Source organism: Dermacentor andersoni, chromosome 2, assembly GCF_023375885.2.
Source record: "Dermacentor andersoni chromosome 2, qqDerAnde1_hic_scaffold, whole genome shotgun sequence".
Taxonomy (NCBI): domain Eukaryota; kingdom Metazoa; phylum Arthropoda; class Arachnida; order Ixodida; family Ixodidae; genus Dermacentor; species Dermacentor andersoni.
In genome coordinates, this window is record NC_092815.1 from 190,968,690 (window position 1) to 190,985,511 (window position 16,822).

Sequence of the window (16,822 nt, forward strand, 5' to 3'; positions counted from 1 at the left end):
CTGTTCACCGCGAGCTCGAGGCTACAAGTCCTGCGCCGTTCCATCCACGCCCACTTGACCTCACCATTGACCAACCAGCCCCAGCGATCTCTCTCATTCAGGCAATTGTGCGGCAAGAACTTGCAAACCTCGGTTTCCCTGCTTCCTGCTCCATCTCCGGACCTGAAGCCCGACCGGTGCCCTTTCCAGGTACCGAAACCCTGCTGAGTGGAGAACTCCAGACGACAAGCCCATTTGCTTTCGTTGCCTCCGCATTGGCCACGTCACTCGCCACTGCCGCACCTCCTGGACGTCACCGTATTCGAGCTCCTTTTCCCCGTCTCCTGGCTCATATGCCGACCCGCGCCGTTACTTGCCTCGTCGCATGCCTCCTACTTTCACCTATCCGTCGATAACAGTCGTCCTGCTCGCTCGCCGTCTCCTCAGCGCCGTCGGTCCCCGTCGCCCCAACCACGCCGCTATTCGTCGCCGACCAATTATGGACCCTCGGGGACGGAAAACTAGTCCATGCAGCTCCTGCGGGTAGTGCTGCATTATTTTCGTCGCGTCGAAATCCTCCATTGACGCTCCCAACGAACCAGAACTTACTTGATGTTCACGTCGACGGTGTCCCTTTGACGACGTTAATAGATACTGGAGCCCAGGTTTCCATAATGAGTAGTAGTAGTAGAAAACTTTTAATGAGATCGTTTAAGAGATTCGCGGATTCGAAGCCTCCGTCGTCTTCTTGGCGCCGGCGACTTGAGGCTTCTCTTCAGCAAGGTTGGGCCCCTAGTCCAGGGCTCCACTGAGTCGCGCTGCATCAGCAGCGTGCCGCACTAAGGCCCTTTGGGCCGCGAGCTCGCTGCTGGTGAGCCGGCTCTCCCATTGCTCCGCACTCGGGAATTCGTGTTGGTGGAATGCTTTATTTCGTTCGCACTCCCAAGTGATGTGGTATAGTGTGGGTGTGTTGCCGCACCAGGGGCAGTTTGCTCTGTATTGTGTTGGTGACATCTTGTTATAGATGTACAAGTTGGGGAAGGAGTTTGTTTGTAGCCTACGCCACCCGACTGCTTCCTCCCTAGTGAGGGCTTTGTGTGGTGGTGGGTACTTGAATCTAGTCCCCCTGTATAGTTGTAATGTCTCTGTGTATCCCCCCTCGCATGCTAGTAGCTGAAGCTCCAGAACATCTGACATGCCTGCTCGGTATGTAAGCCCTCGAGCTAGGCTGTCTGCTCTTTCGTTCCCCGCTACTCCTGCGTGGCCTGGGACCCAGATTATGTGTTGTATGGGTGTCTGCTCAGCAGAGGCTGCTGCCCCACTGATTATCCTGAGGGCCATGCCGCTAATTCTGCCCTTCGTATAGTTTTTACACGTGTCTTTCGAGTCTGTTAAGATGTTTAGGGATCGGCCTTTCCTATAGCCTTCTGCTACCGCCAGCGCGACGGCAATTTCCTCGGCCTCCGTTATGCCCACGACCTCCACTGAGGCGCATGTGGCCATGTCTCCTGTGCTATTAACTACCACCGTAGCGGCTAAGCGCTTCCCTGCATGTACGTACATGGAGGCGTCCGTATAGACTGTGTTCTCTGACCGGCCTAGCCTCCTTTCTAGCTGCTCGGCCCTTGCTGTTCGTCTGTCCTCGTGTAGGTTAGGATCCATGTTTTTAGGCAGGGGTCCTACATTAAAGGTCTTTCTAAGGTCGTCCGGTACGTCCGCGTATCTGTCGACCAGTCCGCACGTGTTCCGACCCAACCTTCTCAGGAGCGCCCTTCCCGTAGAGGAGCCTCTGAGTCTGATGTGTTGTGCCCCCAATTGAGCCTCGGCAAGCTCATCGAAGGTATTGCTGATTCCGAGTTGGAGTAGCTTCTCGTTTGATGCGTTTCTGGGCAGGTGTAGAGCAATCTTGTATGCCTTCCTGAGAATACAGTCGGCTTGCTCTCGCTCCGCCTTTGTTGTTGCGTGGTAGGGCAAGGAGTACATAACTCTGCTAACGATTAGGCTGTTGACGAGTTTGAGGGTATCTTCTTCTTTCATCCCGTACCTTCTCTGGGAGACTCTACTGATCATTCTGCCAACCTGCTCCGCGGCTCTTCTCAGCAGGCTGATGGTATGGCTGCATTTTCGGCTGCTCTGCAGCCACATGCCTAGGATTCGTACCATGTTCTGCTCTGGGATCAAGTGCCCCTCTAGAACTACTTCCAGAGAGGCTTTGGTAGGATTTCTTCCGATCCTGATGATTTCCGACTTCTCCGTCGAACATCTGAGGCCTCTCTCCCTGACGTAGGTCTCTACGCAGGTCGCAGCTTCTTGTAGTCTGTCCTGCTTCTCCCCTAACGATCCTTGGGTGACCCACACCGTGATGTCGTCGGCGTACATCGCGTGTTGGATCCCCGGGATTTCCTTGAGGCGTCTTGCTAGCCCGATCATCGCCATATTGAACAGGACGGGCGATATCACGGAGCCTTGGGGTGTTCCTTTGCAAGGCGTGGTGAAGACGTCGCTTCTCAGCTCGCCTAGTCCCACGGTCGCTGTTCTGTCGCTCAGGAAGGCCCTGATGTAGTCGTGGGTTCTTCCCCCGCAGTTGGTGTTGTTGATGCCTTCCATGATGGCGGCGTGGCTCACGTTGTCGAAGGCTCCCTTTATGTCGAGGGCCATGACAACGTTTTCGCCACTTCTCGGCATTTGCTCGAGTACTTCCTCCTTGAGTTGGAGTAGTACGTCCTGCGTAGACAGGTGGGCTCTGAACCCGTACATGCTGTCTGGGTACAGTTGGTTCCTCTCTAGGTGCGACTGGATCCTTCTTGTGATTACTTTCTCGTACATCTTGCCCAGGCACGACGTGAGGGAGATCGGCCTGAGGTTCTCGACCTGGAGTTTCTTGCCTGGCTTCGGGATCATTACCACTACCGCGTGTTTCCACTCGGCCGGCACTTTTCCTTCGTGCCAGAGCTTGTTGAAGTAGGCTGTGAGCTGATCTATGGCGCCATCGCTGAGGTTTCTTATGAGCGAGTTCTTGATTCTGTCCGCCCCCGCTGCTGTGTTTTTTGTTGCCGACCTGATCGCCTCGACGACTTCCTCTCTCGTTATGGGCCGATCCATGGTGGGATTCTCTTCGCCCTGGTACTCTTCTTGGTAGCTTTCGACCTGGTCTCTGCCGTAGCATTTGACCCGGACTTCCTCGAGTAGCTGTTCGTCCGTGCCCGTGTACTGGTGCACCAGCCTCTGAATCGATTTGCCGCTTTCTGATTTGTTCTTGCTCGGGTCCATGAGGGACTTGAGGATCTGCCACGTCCTGGCCGTGCTGAGGGTGCCGTTCAGCGCGTTGCTGAATTGCTGCCATCCTTGCCTAGCCAGCTGCGTTGCATACTCCTCCGCTTGTTTAGTTATTTCGGCTATTTTAATCTTTAGCTTCCTATTGAACTTCTGTCTTTTCCAATGCTTGGTGAGGCCGCGTCTCGCCTCCCATAGCTTGAGGAGCCGCTTGTCCACCTCCGGAGTTTGTTCGGTTCTATCCACCTCTTTAGTATAGAGTTCTTGGATCTGTCTGAGTTGCTGGCTCCACTCCTCCGCAGATACAATGTCGCCCTTGATCTGCTTGCAGTGTGCTCTGAAGGCGTCCCAGTCCGTTAGGCGGACCTTGCCTATTTTCCGCTTGATATTGGTTGCGGTTGTGCTGATCCTTATTATGTGGTGGTCGCTTCCAAGGTTCTCGAGCAGGTTCTCCCATTCTGCTTGTCTGGCGCCCCTTACGAAGGTTAAGTCAGGGCACGTGTCTGAACTGACGCTGTTCCCCTGTCTAGTTGGGTGGTGTTCGTCGGTTAGCAATTCGCACTCTGCCTGTTCTGCTGCAGCGCAAATGCCACGTCCCTTCTTGTCGTCTTTATTGTAGCCCCACCTCGGGCTCTTGGCGTTGAAATCACCTGCTATTACTAGGGTGTTGTTCCCCGCGAACTTTTTCGCCTCCGTAAAGAGCCTAATAAAGTCCCCATCTTTCTGTCTGGGCGGGCTGTATAGGTTTATAATATAAGTGCTTTTAGATCGTGCTTTCTTTTTGGGGATTATCTCCGTGATCACGTGTTCGATCCGGGTGTCCTTTATTTCGTTATGTGCTATGGCTACTACTTGTTTGCTAATGAGAGTTGCCGTACGGCCATTTTCCTGACACGTGTAGCCCCTAAGCGTAGGGGTGCAGTTTGTTTCCTGTAGCATAATTACGTCTGGTGGGGTTCCTCTGGCATAGATGAATTGCTGCAGGAGGCCTTGTTTTTGCCTGTACCCCCTGCAGTTCCACTGCCACATCTCTAATTGTTGGAGGCGTTCTGCCATGATGGGTTACCATTATTTGCGTTGGGGGTTTCTGTGCCGAACCTGCGTTCGTTAAGTAATCTGTCTCTAGCATCATTGGTTATTCTCTGTGTGTTTTGGCTCTTGATGTGCGTCCTGACATTCTGTTCTAACAGGGCAAACTTTTGTTGTCCCTGCTGCATTTCGCTTTTTAACTGCTGCATCTGCTCTTGCATCTGCCTCTGCATGTTCATCATGAAGGTTTTAAGGTCATCGTTGGAGGTCCCTCCCTCGTGGTGTTGTTGCCCCGTCTCCATCGCCCTAGGCGGTGGGGTCAGAGTCCTAGGCGGGGCATAGCCTGTCCTCGATTCACGTAGTTCTCTGATAACCTCGCTTAGCTGCTTCCTAAGCTGCTCAAGTTCACGTTTAAGTGTCGTATTTTCCTCCGCTAGCTGTTTCTCGCGTGCGGTTTGTGTGTTGTTTGTGTTCGAGTGCGGAGCAAAGAGTGATTTGGGAGGGCCGTCTCCCCAGCTCACCTTAACGCCGCCGCTCTTCTTCTTTTGCTGTCTCTGCCCTTGCGTCTGCTTCTGCTGTTGCTTGTCGTTGCCGCCCAGGGGTGGGAAGGACTCGTCCTTTTCGGATCCCCGGCTCTGGCTCCGGTTCCGGCTGCCGCCGCGGCTGCTCCGGCCCGACTCCTGACTCTCGTCACGGAACCATCTTGGTGTTCTTCCCCGGCTGCGGCCCCGGCTACGGCGTTGCTGCTGCAGGGGGCCCCACCGCAGCTCGCTCGCCGACTTGAGTCGCTGTTTGCAGTCTCTCGTGCCCGCCACGTGGTCGCCGCCACACAGCAGGCATTTGGGTGTGCATGGGTGGTCTGCCGCCGGGTTCTGGAGACCGCACTGTCTGCAGGCCCTAGTCTCCGGATTCGGGCAGACGTCCATTCGGTGCCCCTGTTGGCCGCAGGTGTAGCATACCTGCCTCGTGGGCCGGTACGGGTAGCACCAAAATTCTCCGCTGTGGTAGAGAACTTGCTTCGGGAGGGTGGGGCCGTCGAAGGTGATGAGGGCCGTGCTGGATCTCCCGAGCATTCTGGCTGTTAGGATCTTCACGCCTTGCGTGCGAACTCTGAGGCTTGCCTTGAGTTCCTCGGGCGAAGTCTCCGGATCCACTCCGTGGATCACCCCGCGTAGCGTGCCGTCCGGCGCCGCTACGTGTGCGTTTACGGCGTAGTTCTTGCCTCCGAAGCTCAGCTGCTTGATGCGCATAATCTTCTTGGCCGCTTCTTCGTTGCTGGTGCTCACAATTATGATGTTCGATCCAATGCGCAGCCGGATGATCAGGTCTTCTTCCTTACATCCCCGCTCGGTAGCCGCGACTACCGCCCGCGCCACGTGGTGTTGGTGCAAGTCTCTGACTGCGAGTTCTCTCGGCCGGAGGACGATTTTAAAGTCGTCTCTGGGGAGCGGAGGCAGGCGTCGCCTCGGCGCTCCCTCCCTCTCCTTCTTCTCCGCCGCGGCTGGCGCGCCAGCTGCGTTCTTCGTCGCCCCTGAAAAAGGCGCGCAATCTAGGCCGTTTCCCGCCAAGACTTGCTGCTTGCCGCCGCCGTCTTGGCGTTTCCGTTGTTTCTTCGACATGGCGACTATCCAGTCGTCTTCTTTTTCTCTGTCGATTCCGCTTACTTGTGAGCGTTGGATCGTTGAGGTGCTGCTTCCCGGGGCTTGGATCCCTGCTGCAGCGAGGCCGTCTCGGTCTTGCTGCATGTGGGCCACTTCGATGGTGTCGTGGAAGTCTTCTTCCATGTTTTCCTGGGATTCAGCCGAAAATCTTGTCGGTCTTAAGGTCACGGGTTGGTCGTAGCTCGGATTGCTCGTTCGGGACATCGCTCCGATGCGTCTTCACCGCGGGCCGAAGCCGGGAAGGACGCGGAGCCCCGTACGTAACGCCCTGCCGACCACGTGGGAACTTCAAATGCCGATAAAATCCGAAAAAAGGGGACCCACCGGCTTGAAATTGGTATCCTCGTGGTCCTCTTCACTTCCGACGTCGATTCCGACCAGAATTTCGGTAGTCCGATGGGATTAACCGGGTCAAAGGACCCCAAAATCACGGAGCGCATGTGAAGCACGTCCGCACTCCCATAATGAGTTGTAAACTCCGTCGTTGGCTGAGGAAGGTTCTCACGCCTGCTACTACACGAGCCGTACGGGTGGCCGATGGCAGCACTGTTGACGTCACTGGAATGTGCACTTCCCGTGTAAGTATCGCCGACCGCCACGTTGCTGTTATTTTTTCAGTGCTGACCAATTGTCGCCATGACCTAATCCTGGGACTTGACTTTCACACTGCGCATTCAGCTTTGATCGACTGTTCTGCCGGTACCCTTTGCCTCGAACTTCCTCTAGTCGCGCCTATTCGTGCCGAATTGCCGAACAACTTTATTACGACCGCCTTCGTCCGCCTCCCGCCTAAAGCCTTGACTTTCGTCGATTCGCCATCATTTTTCCTGTGCCCGATAGTGATTAGGTTGCCACACCTGTTCCTGATGTTCTTTTGATGTGCTGTATCACTGTGCCCCACTCCGTCGTCACCGTCGCCGATAACCGTACGTGCCGCCCCGTCGTAAATTTTGGCCTGACAAGGGAAGTTCTACCCAAGGCATATGGGTTGCAACGGTGTGTGCTATAGGAGATGACTACGTCACGACGTTTTCAGTAGACGTATGCTCAGATTCTTCACCATGTACGCAGGATGTTATTTGCACTGACGCAACATTTCGTCACATGATTGCTGCGGACCTATTACCTGAACAAGCAACAGCTCTGTGTCGCCTTTTGGTTTCCTACCACATCTTCGACCTCAACAATCGCCAATGGGGCCAGACTTCAGTTGTTATGCATCACATAAATACAGGTGATGCCAGTCCTATCATCACCGGCCATATCGAGTTTCTGCTTCAGAGCTTAAGGTTGTTCAAGATGAAGTGAAACAGATGCTTGACAAAGGCATTGTTGAACCTTCGTCGAACCCTTCGGCGTCGCCCGTGGTGCTTGTTAAAAAAAGAAAGCTGGCACAGGGCTTTTCTGCCTAAATTATGGTCATCTAAACCGCATTACCAAGAAAGACGTCAAGCCCTTGCCTCGCATTGACGACGCCCTCGATTGTTTCCACAGTGCTAACTACTTTCATCAATAGATCTTCGGTCTAGTTACTGGCAAATTTCTGGGGATAAAAAAGACCAAGAGCAGACTCAGTTCGTCACCCCTGATGGTCTATATCAATTCAAGGTTAGGCTATTCAGTCTATGCAACGCCCCAGCAACGTTCGAACGTATGACGGACTCTTTGCTTCAAGGGTTCAAATGGCCAACATGCCTCCGGTAGCTAGACGACATTCTCGTGTTTTCGCCTGCATTTGAGACACACCTTGAGCGCTTATCAGCTGTTCTTCGAGTCTTCCGCGAGGCTGGGCTCCAACTGAATTCATCGAGTTGTCACTTCGGTCTTCGGCAAATTGCAGTGCTGGGCCACCTCGCCGATGCTTGCGGTATTCAACCAGACCCGGAAAAATTTCGTGCTGTCACGTCTTTTCCTGTACCTCAGTCTTTCAGAGACGTCCGAAGTTTTGTAGGACTCTGCTCCTACTTCCGACACTTCGTTAAAGACTTTGCAGGGATTGCCCGAACACTTACTGAACTTCTGAAGAAGGACGCGCCGTTTACGTGGGGCCCCGCTCAAACTGCCGCATTTGCCCACCTCACCAACATTCTCACCACGCCACCTATACTGGCCCACTTTGACCCGTCCTCTCCTACAGAGGTGCGTACCGATGCTAGTGGTCACGGTATCGGACCCGTCTTAGCCCAGCGCCAACAAGGTCAAGTTCGTGTCATCGCCTACGCTAGCCGCCTCCTCACAGCAGCGGACCGCAATTATTATGTTACAGATAGCGAATGTCTGGCTGTCGTCTGGGCGGTTTCGAAATTCGTGCCGTACTTGTATGGCACCCACTTCTCTGTAACCACGGACCACCACGCGCTCTACTGGGTTTCCTCACTCAAGGATCCTACCGGCCGGCTTGGTCGCTGGCCCCTGCGGCCGCAAGAATATTCCTATGCAGTACGACTTGGAACCGAACATAAAAAGCGAGTAGTGCAGTCATGGTGGAGGCGTTCGCAAACGTCTATCAAAGCTCCGTAAGTTGCTCTGATACGTGATACCTTCGCTCCATTCGAGCAGTAGCAGTTTCTAAGGCTTTAATTTTTTGGGTGAGTAAAGTTTACTCACTTTTATTTGACCTAATTAGTAATGGCTTAATGGGCGTCGTATAATGTTGCACGTGGTTTGCAGTTACTGCTTATGCGGTGTCGTTATTGCGTAGCGTATTAGCAGAATGGCTAGAGCGGCTCGTGGGAATACACTGTCCTTACCTATGTGGCGTCGCGCGCCTGTAATAACAAAACCGCTGGCGTCTGATATCCATGTAACACGACTTGCTGCATGGTACTATGAAGGGTGTCGAACATAAATTCGTGTTCAGTTAGGGTTCCCACACTTCCGTTCGGTTAAGGCGAACGCTCCGAAGTGAAAATTGTAACGGTTGAAACTGGTTCCTGAAGTTCTGTACTGATTCATTTGGCTTCGAAGAAAAAAAAAAAACATTCGCGTATCCGGATTCTTCAAAAACATACGGCACATTTGAAGAAGTAAGTTTGGTTGAATATCCCGTATAGCTATTGCGGATGATTTCCTGCAGTGTAATATATCCAGTTTTGGTCTGTTATGCAGTGAGAAATTTTTGGCTCGTGCGATTTTGAAACCGGGAAGTGTTAAAAAAAGACTTTGCTATATTCAAGCGTACGTAGATCGTTTTTTCAAGCAAATTCTTCTATGGCCGCCTTTGTCATGCCAGAATGAAACTGAACACAGAAGTTTGAAGCTGTCTCGCACGGCATCACTAAATCTTTAGGTCAGCGTGAAAAACAACCGCAACACAAAAAGAAAGGACGCAGCCGTCCTGTACGTGTCATTTCTTGTTTGTGTTGCCGTCGTATTCCGCGCTGATTCAAAGAATAAATCAATTCCAAATTCAGCTTTCCGCCTTACGACATCATGAACTGCAGGAAAAATATCTGCAGTATTGTGGTACACAAATTCAGTACAGGAAAAGAGAAAATTGGCCCTACTATGTAGTTCTTACGGATTAGTTTGCGAAACCCTAAAGGAATTCACAAAAGCCAGTGAACCGCATAACACATTAACGTTCCAGTGGGTACCTGGGCGCTGCAATATCACTGGTAATTTTCCAGCGGACGAGGCAGCTGCACAACTGCATATGAACAACGTTACGTCTCGATTTCCCATTAGTCGAGGGGAATTGCGGCATATACTAAGACATATTTCAGCCCCTGGTAGCACATCAACGTGTTTTGATCAAAATTCAAAATCTACAGGTTTATTTGTACCTGACCCTATGCTTGAATTTGAAATCCCGTCCAGATAGGCTGCAAGCAGGTTCTTTGAAAAGGTGGTTCACTGTCTCTTGCTTAGGTAACGCGTTGACAAAATACTTTCTCCGCGCCATTCCACGAGCTGATAGTTGGAAAACCACATGTAGCCACGTGGACGAAAACACAGATATTCTAACTGAAGATCCGCGACGACGCACAGCGACAAAGTTTAAAAGGGATATAACAACATTACACCGCAGGTCATTGAGCCTCAAGAAGATCCCAGTGCAAAGAGGTTTATAAGCCGGGGGTCGTGCATCCCGAAAGGTCCGCGGCGAGAGTATGCACTAGTTTCCCAAGAAGACGTCTTTAGGTTTTCTGAGACAACAATCCTTTTAAATTAACCGTAAAGGAAGGCTTTGTTCCTTTCACCCCGTTAATTTTTTTACTTACACTAAACACTTCCTTGTGGCTGGCGCATCTTAGCCTTCGTCTTAGCCATTTTAGCCATCTTAACCCAAACCCAAAAGAAGGCTATTGGATGAAGGCCGTGGATCCAGAAAGGTCCGCAGCGAAGAGCACTGGTTCAAGTAGAACACTGTCTCGAGCCCTGCGTTGACGGTGCCGCTAATGTCTGGGCTGTCCTCTTCTTCATTACGCTCTGTGCATAGCCACACATCCATTCCAAAGGCGAGCGTCAATGGCGCTGCAAAGATTTCTCGCTGCGAGGAATATTCTCCTAAAATATTCAGTTCGCTTTTTTCCATTCTATGCATTGGATCACATGCCTTCGTGTTAGCTTATTTCGTATTTTCCTATGTACCCGTACTTCTGCGTAATTATGTGACTGGACTTTATGCTGAACTTATTGCTCATATGTCAGTGGACTTTCTATTTTCTATCTTTTTCACAATGTCAGATGGCTTAAGACTGAATGTTTGAATTACTTATAATAGTTGACTTTAAGTTCGAATGAGATTTCTTTAGTCTTCTCATGTCTGTGGCCTTCATTACTTGGATTTCTACGAGAAAGAGTATCCGGCGCTAATAAAGGCATCAACATCTCCTAAGCATCACATAATTAGGAAAAGTGTTAAAAGTGCCACAGAGTGCCATATAGGGCTCAAAATACCTGCTATTGACAGCGAGGACCACGGAGCCATGGTGTGCTGGCTGCCCGCTGCTGGATGACATAAGCAGGACGTCGCCTGGAGGAGCGCGATTTCGCGCTCGCTGGAGCCTCCGGAAAGTTGTTATATTTTGTAGCGAGAGCTCGGCTCAACTTCCCAATTACGATGAGCGCAGTGACACTAAAAGATAAAAATTAAATCATTAATTGTTTTGTTAATTAGGCACTCATTACGTCGTATCACCTGTCACCCCTTGGTCGCCACCGCTGATGGCATGTCTCCGAAGTAACCGTTCTGTTATTGCTAAACGGCTTAAAAATTCGTACTTAAAAATTTCGTAGAACACCCTGTATACCACTTACAATTAAGCCTGCCATTAGGAACCCCTGCCGTGAAATAAGTCACCTATTAGCATGTTTACCACGGCGTCTTAACCCATAGACTTACCCATAGTGTATTTTCTGTCACCGATTATACATTAACCTACTATTGCCTCTTTTGGGTTTCGAAAATTGAGCACTCTGTAGAGTAATGTCAATAACTCGATGTGGCACATCTAGGTGGCTTGCGTTTTTGTCTCATAACAGGCAGTGGCCAGACAACGAAGTTTATTCGCTGCATACTCTCGACATTGGCATTAATTAGAAGAATTCCTTGTAAGGGTGTCTTAACGCAGGCAAAATGTATATGAGAAAACATGCAGACATGTTTCCAGTCATATGTAACCATAAGACGCTCGCCATTCCTCCCACCAGCTTGAGAGCTATATTCGAGGCGCGGTAAGAATGGAAGTTTGAAAGTACTTACTAAAGATAGTAATATAGGGTATAGTACTATCGCAAACATTGTTTTATGACTAATCGATGTTTACTACGTCTCCTATTCCTTGTCCATTATACAGAACAAATTTTCTATCGTTGATACCAGGAGTTTAGCAGCAATGCACCACTTGGGCGGTGGTGCCTAATGTAGACAAGAACCATTTGATTTCTGCTTCCCAACGCCGCTTCCTAATGAAAGCGAATGCACTTGAAATGTTTATTCTCACAGGATCATCGACAACACGCTACTTGAGCATAGCTGATTGTGGGATAAGCCAACCATTGCCAATATTACACTATGCTTTTCTGTATGAGAACGAAGTTGCCCCTGCGCTGCAATAATCGTGTTCATTCAAGTTCGATACTATAAATATGAACATATATATGCTGTTATTGCTTTCTAGAGCTGAAAAGAGAGTTACATTACCAGAAAGAGCCCTTATTACAAGCTTTCAGACATGCACTTAGATTCCGAGGACATTGGCTGCACAAATTTTAACAACTTGAGAACGATTACAACAACGCGTATAACTCATTCACCATTTTTGCGCGTATATTTAGCACGTGACGCGTTCAAGTTTCGATAGACCTTAGCATTCTAGGGTTTCCGAGGTGGCACTTCATTGCTTATGTGCTTCGTATGTTTCAGATTGCTGAGAAGTTGTGCCTGGGATACAGACTTTGCTACGCTTACGTAAATCCCAGGGTCCAGAAGGTAACTAAAAATTTGACATTACGAAAACGACGGCGGTACCCTTAGTAGATTGTACGAAAGTGTATAGTAACGTGATGTAAGCAACAATCATGACAAGTGAAGTTTTGCTGTTCGTAAAGGTGACCAGCGGTCTTCAGCAAAATTCGCAATATTTCAGACGAGTGTGTTGTTTTCCTCTGTGTGTACGATAAATTGCGTTAGCTGTGATATGTATCATATACTTGAGATTATCACATTTCCGTTTCCGCGATAGGAGCGCTCGTACCGTAACGTTGTCTTCCCTTCCACGAAGAAACACTCGCGTTAGCATACGACACCAAAGCGTGTAGAAAGTAATTTAACAGGCGCGATAACAAGATATAAATATCCAATACCATTGGAATATGAACCTGACAACGTTTAACGCTAGAACGTTATCTAGTGAGGCGAGTCTAGCAGTGCTATAGGAGGAATTAGAGGGCAGTAAATGGGATATAATAGGGCTCAGTGAAGTTAGGAGGCCAAAAGAAACATATACAGTGCTAAAAAGCGGGCACGTCCTGTGCTACCGGGGCTTAGCAGAGAGACGAGAACTAGGAGTCGGATTCCTGATTAATAAGAACATAGCTCGTAACATACAGGAATTCTATAGCATTAACGAGAGGGTGGCATGTCTTGTTGTGAAACTTAATAAGATGTACAAAATGAAGGTTGTACAGGTCTACGCCCCTACATCTAGTCATAATGACCAGGAAGTCGAAAGCTTCTATGAAGACGTGGAATCGGCGATGGGTAAAGTCAAAACAAAATACAGTATACTTATGGGCGATTTCAATGCCAGGGTAGGCAAGAAGCAGGCCGGAGACAAGTCAGTGGGGGAATATGGCATAGGCTCTAGGAATAGCAGAGGAGAGTTATAAGTAGAGTTTGCAGAACAGAATAATATGCGGATAATGAATACCTTTTTCCGCAAGCGGGTTAGCCGAAAGTGAACGTGGAGGAGCCCGAATGGTGAGACTAGAAATGAAATCGACTTCATATTCTGCGCGAACCCTGGCATCATACAAGATGTAGGCGTGCTCGGCAAGGTGCGCTGCAGTGACCATAGGATGGTAAGAACTCGAATTAGCCTTGACTTGAGGAGGGAACGGAAGAAACTGGTACATAAGAAGCCGATCAATGGGTTAGCGGTAAGAGGGAAACTAGAGGAATTCCGGATCAAGCTACAGAACAGGTATTCGGCTTTAGCCCAGGAAGAGGACCATAGTGTTGAAGCAATGAACGACAATCTTATGGGCATCATTAAGGAGTGCGGAATAGAAGTCGGTGGTAACGCCGTTAAACAGGAAACCAGTAAGCTATCGCAGGAGACGAAAGACCTGATCAAGAAACGCCAATGTATGAAAGCCTCTAACCCTACAGCTAGAATAGAGCTGGCAGAACTTTCTAAGTTAATCAACAAGCGTAAGACAGCGGACATAAGGAATTATAATATGGATAGAATTGAACAGGCTCTCAGGAACGGAGGAAGCCTAAAAGCAGTGAAGAAGAAACTAGGAATAGGCAAGAATCAGATGTGTGCGTTAAGAGACAAAGCCGGCAATATCGTTACTAATATGGATGAGATAGTTCAAGTGGCTGAGGAGTTCTATAGAGATTTATACAGTAACAGTGGCACCCACGACGATAGCGGAAGAGAGAATAATCTAGAGGAATTTGAAATCCCACAAGTAACGCCGTAAGAAGTAAAGAAAGCCTTGGGAGCTACGGAAAGGGGGAAGGCAGCTGGGGAGGATCAGGTAACAGCAGATTTGTTGAAGGATGGTGGGCAGATTGTTCCAGAGAAACTGGCCACCCTGTATACGCAATGCCTCATGACCTCGAGCGTACCGGAATCTTGGAAGAACGCTAACATAATCCTAATCCATAAGAAAGGGGACACCAAGGACTTGAAAAATTATAGACCGATCAGCTTACTGTCCGTTGCCTACAAAGTATTTACTAAGGTAATCGCAAATAGAATCAGGAATACATCAGACTTCTTTCAACCAAAGGACCAGGCAGGATTCCGTAAAGGCTACTCAACAATAGACCATATTCACACTATCAATCAGGTGATAGAGAAATGTGCGGAATATAACCAACCCTTATATATAGCCTTCATTGATTACGAAAAAGCATTTGATTCAGTCGAAACCTCAGCAGTCATGAAGGCACTACGGAATCAGGGTGTAGATGAGCCATATGTAAGGATACTGGAAGATATCTATAGCGGTTCCACAGCCACCGTACTCCTCTACAAGGAAAGCAACAAAATCCCAATAAAGAAAGGCGTCAGACAGGGAGATACGATATCTCCAATGCTATTCACAGCATGTTTACAGGAGGTATTCAGAGACCTGGAGTGGGAAGAATCGGGGATGAAAGTTGATGGAGAATACCTTAGCAACTTGCGTTTCGCTGATGATATTGCCTTGCTTAGTAACTCAGGAGACCAATTGCAATGCATGCTCACTGACCTGGAGAGGCAAAGCAGAAGGGTGGGTCTGAAAATAAATCTACAGAAAACTAAAGTAATGTTTAACAGTCTCGGAAGAGAACAGCAGTTTACGATAGGTAGCGAGGCACTGGAAGTGGTAAGGGAATACATCTACTTAGGGCAGGTAGTGACCACGGACCCGGATCATGAGACTGAAATAACCAGAAGAATAAGAATGGGCTGAGGTGCGTTTGGCAGGCATTCTCAAATCATGAACAGCAAGTTACCACTATCCCTCAAGAGGAAAGTGTATAACAGCTGTGTCTTACCAGTACTCACCTACGGGGCAGAAAGCTGGAGGCTTACGAAAAGGGTTCTGCTGAAATTGAGGACGACGCAACGAGCTATGGAAAGAAGAATGATAGGTGTAACGTTAAGGGATAAGAAAAGAGCAGATTGGGTGAGGCAACAAACGCGGGTAAATGACATCTTAGTTGAAATCAAGAAAAAGAAATGGGCATGGGCCGGCACAGTGTAATGAGGAGGGAAGATAACCGATGTTCATTAAGGGTTACGGACTGGATTCCAAGGGAAGGGAAGCGTACTAGGGGGCGGCAGAAAGTTAGGTGGGCGGATGACATTAAGACGTTTGCAGGGACAACATGGCCACAATTAGTACATGACCGGGGTAGCTGGAGACGTATGGGAGAGGCCTTTGCCCTGCAGTGGGCGTAACTAGGCTGATGATGATGATGATGATGATGACATAATAACTTATGTACACATGTCAGTACAAACGAACAATAAGAGAACTGTAGATACATATTTCATTTTTGCTGTAGCAAGGAGTGTTGCAGGCGTGATAGAACGTTATTATATAACAGACAGTTGCGGCAAAATGTTTGACGATGGATTGCCACTTAAGACAATTTGTAGCCACTGCAGGACGCCTTGTCGTTTATAGCAAATCTAAATTTAGAAAGCTCCATTCAATTGTCTCTCTATCCTCCTTAAGATTCAGTGTCGTGATGAAACGTTCGAATCTTCTACAGAACACAAATGACATCAAAGAGCGTCTACGAAGTTGCATCGTTAAAGGCGCCAGGTCTCTGTTAACTCCAAACTCTGTAAGTACCGTCCCGTCTCGGCTGTTTCAAAACTATCAACCTTCTCTGAAAAAATATTCTGTTTCTTTCCACCAAAGCGCCTTTCGTGTACAGTAGAGTTTCATGGGGTAGTAGGCACGAATGAATTGACGACAGTTGTTCACGCTTAATACTTTTTCATGCTGACGTTCAAACACTGTTCAAGACACGCTGAATGCCTATCTCCTGCTGGATTTCTGCGACCTCGATGTTTTCGAAAGCGAATTTTTGCGTCAAAGTTACACAATGGTCTAGCGCCTTCTGCATGTCATTGGATGCAGTAAGTATGACAAGCCCAGTAATGACCTATACACACAAATTAAATGCGTTGGATAGCCTAAAAATTCAATTATGAGGTTTTACGTGCCTAAACCACGATATGATTATGAAACACGCCGTAGTGGGGGTTCTGCAAATTTGGATCACCAGGGGCTCTTTAATGTGCATCTAAATCTCAGTGCACGGGTGTCTCGCATTTCGCCCTCATCGAAACTTGTGAGCCAATCAAACGTTGGCTTCAAAAATTATGTCTGGAAATATGCCACATTTCACAAATACCGTCACGAGGCTAACGCCTCATCCTATGGTGTCAGACGCCCCTAGAAGCATTATCACTAAGGGCAATTCTCCTGAATAGACTGGTTAGTGTCTGCTCTTTAGATGTGAGTCCTACTTTTAACCTCATTCAGAAAGATTTCCACGACCTCATTGACCAGTTTCCAGAGTTCTACGTACTTGCAGGGGATTTGAACACTCACAACACTCTTTGGCAATACTCCCGGTGCGACGCGAGAGGTCGCCTTACAGAAAATTTTCCTATAAACTCTGGCTAAAAAAGAAC

The 16,822-nt window shown here is 48.9% G+C and overlaps 1 protein-coding gene across 1 annotated transcript in view; it reads left to right on the plus strand.

The window, feature by feature from the left end:
* LOC129387202 (uncharacterized) overlaps positions 1-16,822 on the plus strand; it is a 76,984-nt gene that overhangs the window by 37,464 nt on the left and 22,698 nt on the right. Inside the window, exons 3-4 of the mRNA XM_055075945.1 lie at positions 12,313-12,378; positions 15,889-15,963. Coding sequence (XP_054931920.1) covers positions 12,313-12,378; positions 15,889-15,963 — 141 coding nt within the window. The remainder of the gene's footprint in view (positions 1-12,312; positions 12,379-15,888; positions 15,964-16,822) is intronic.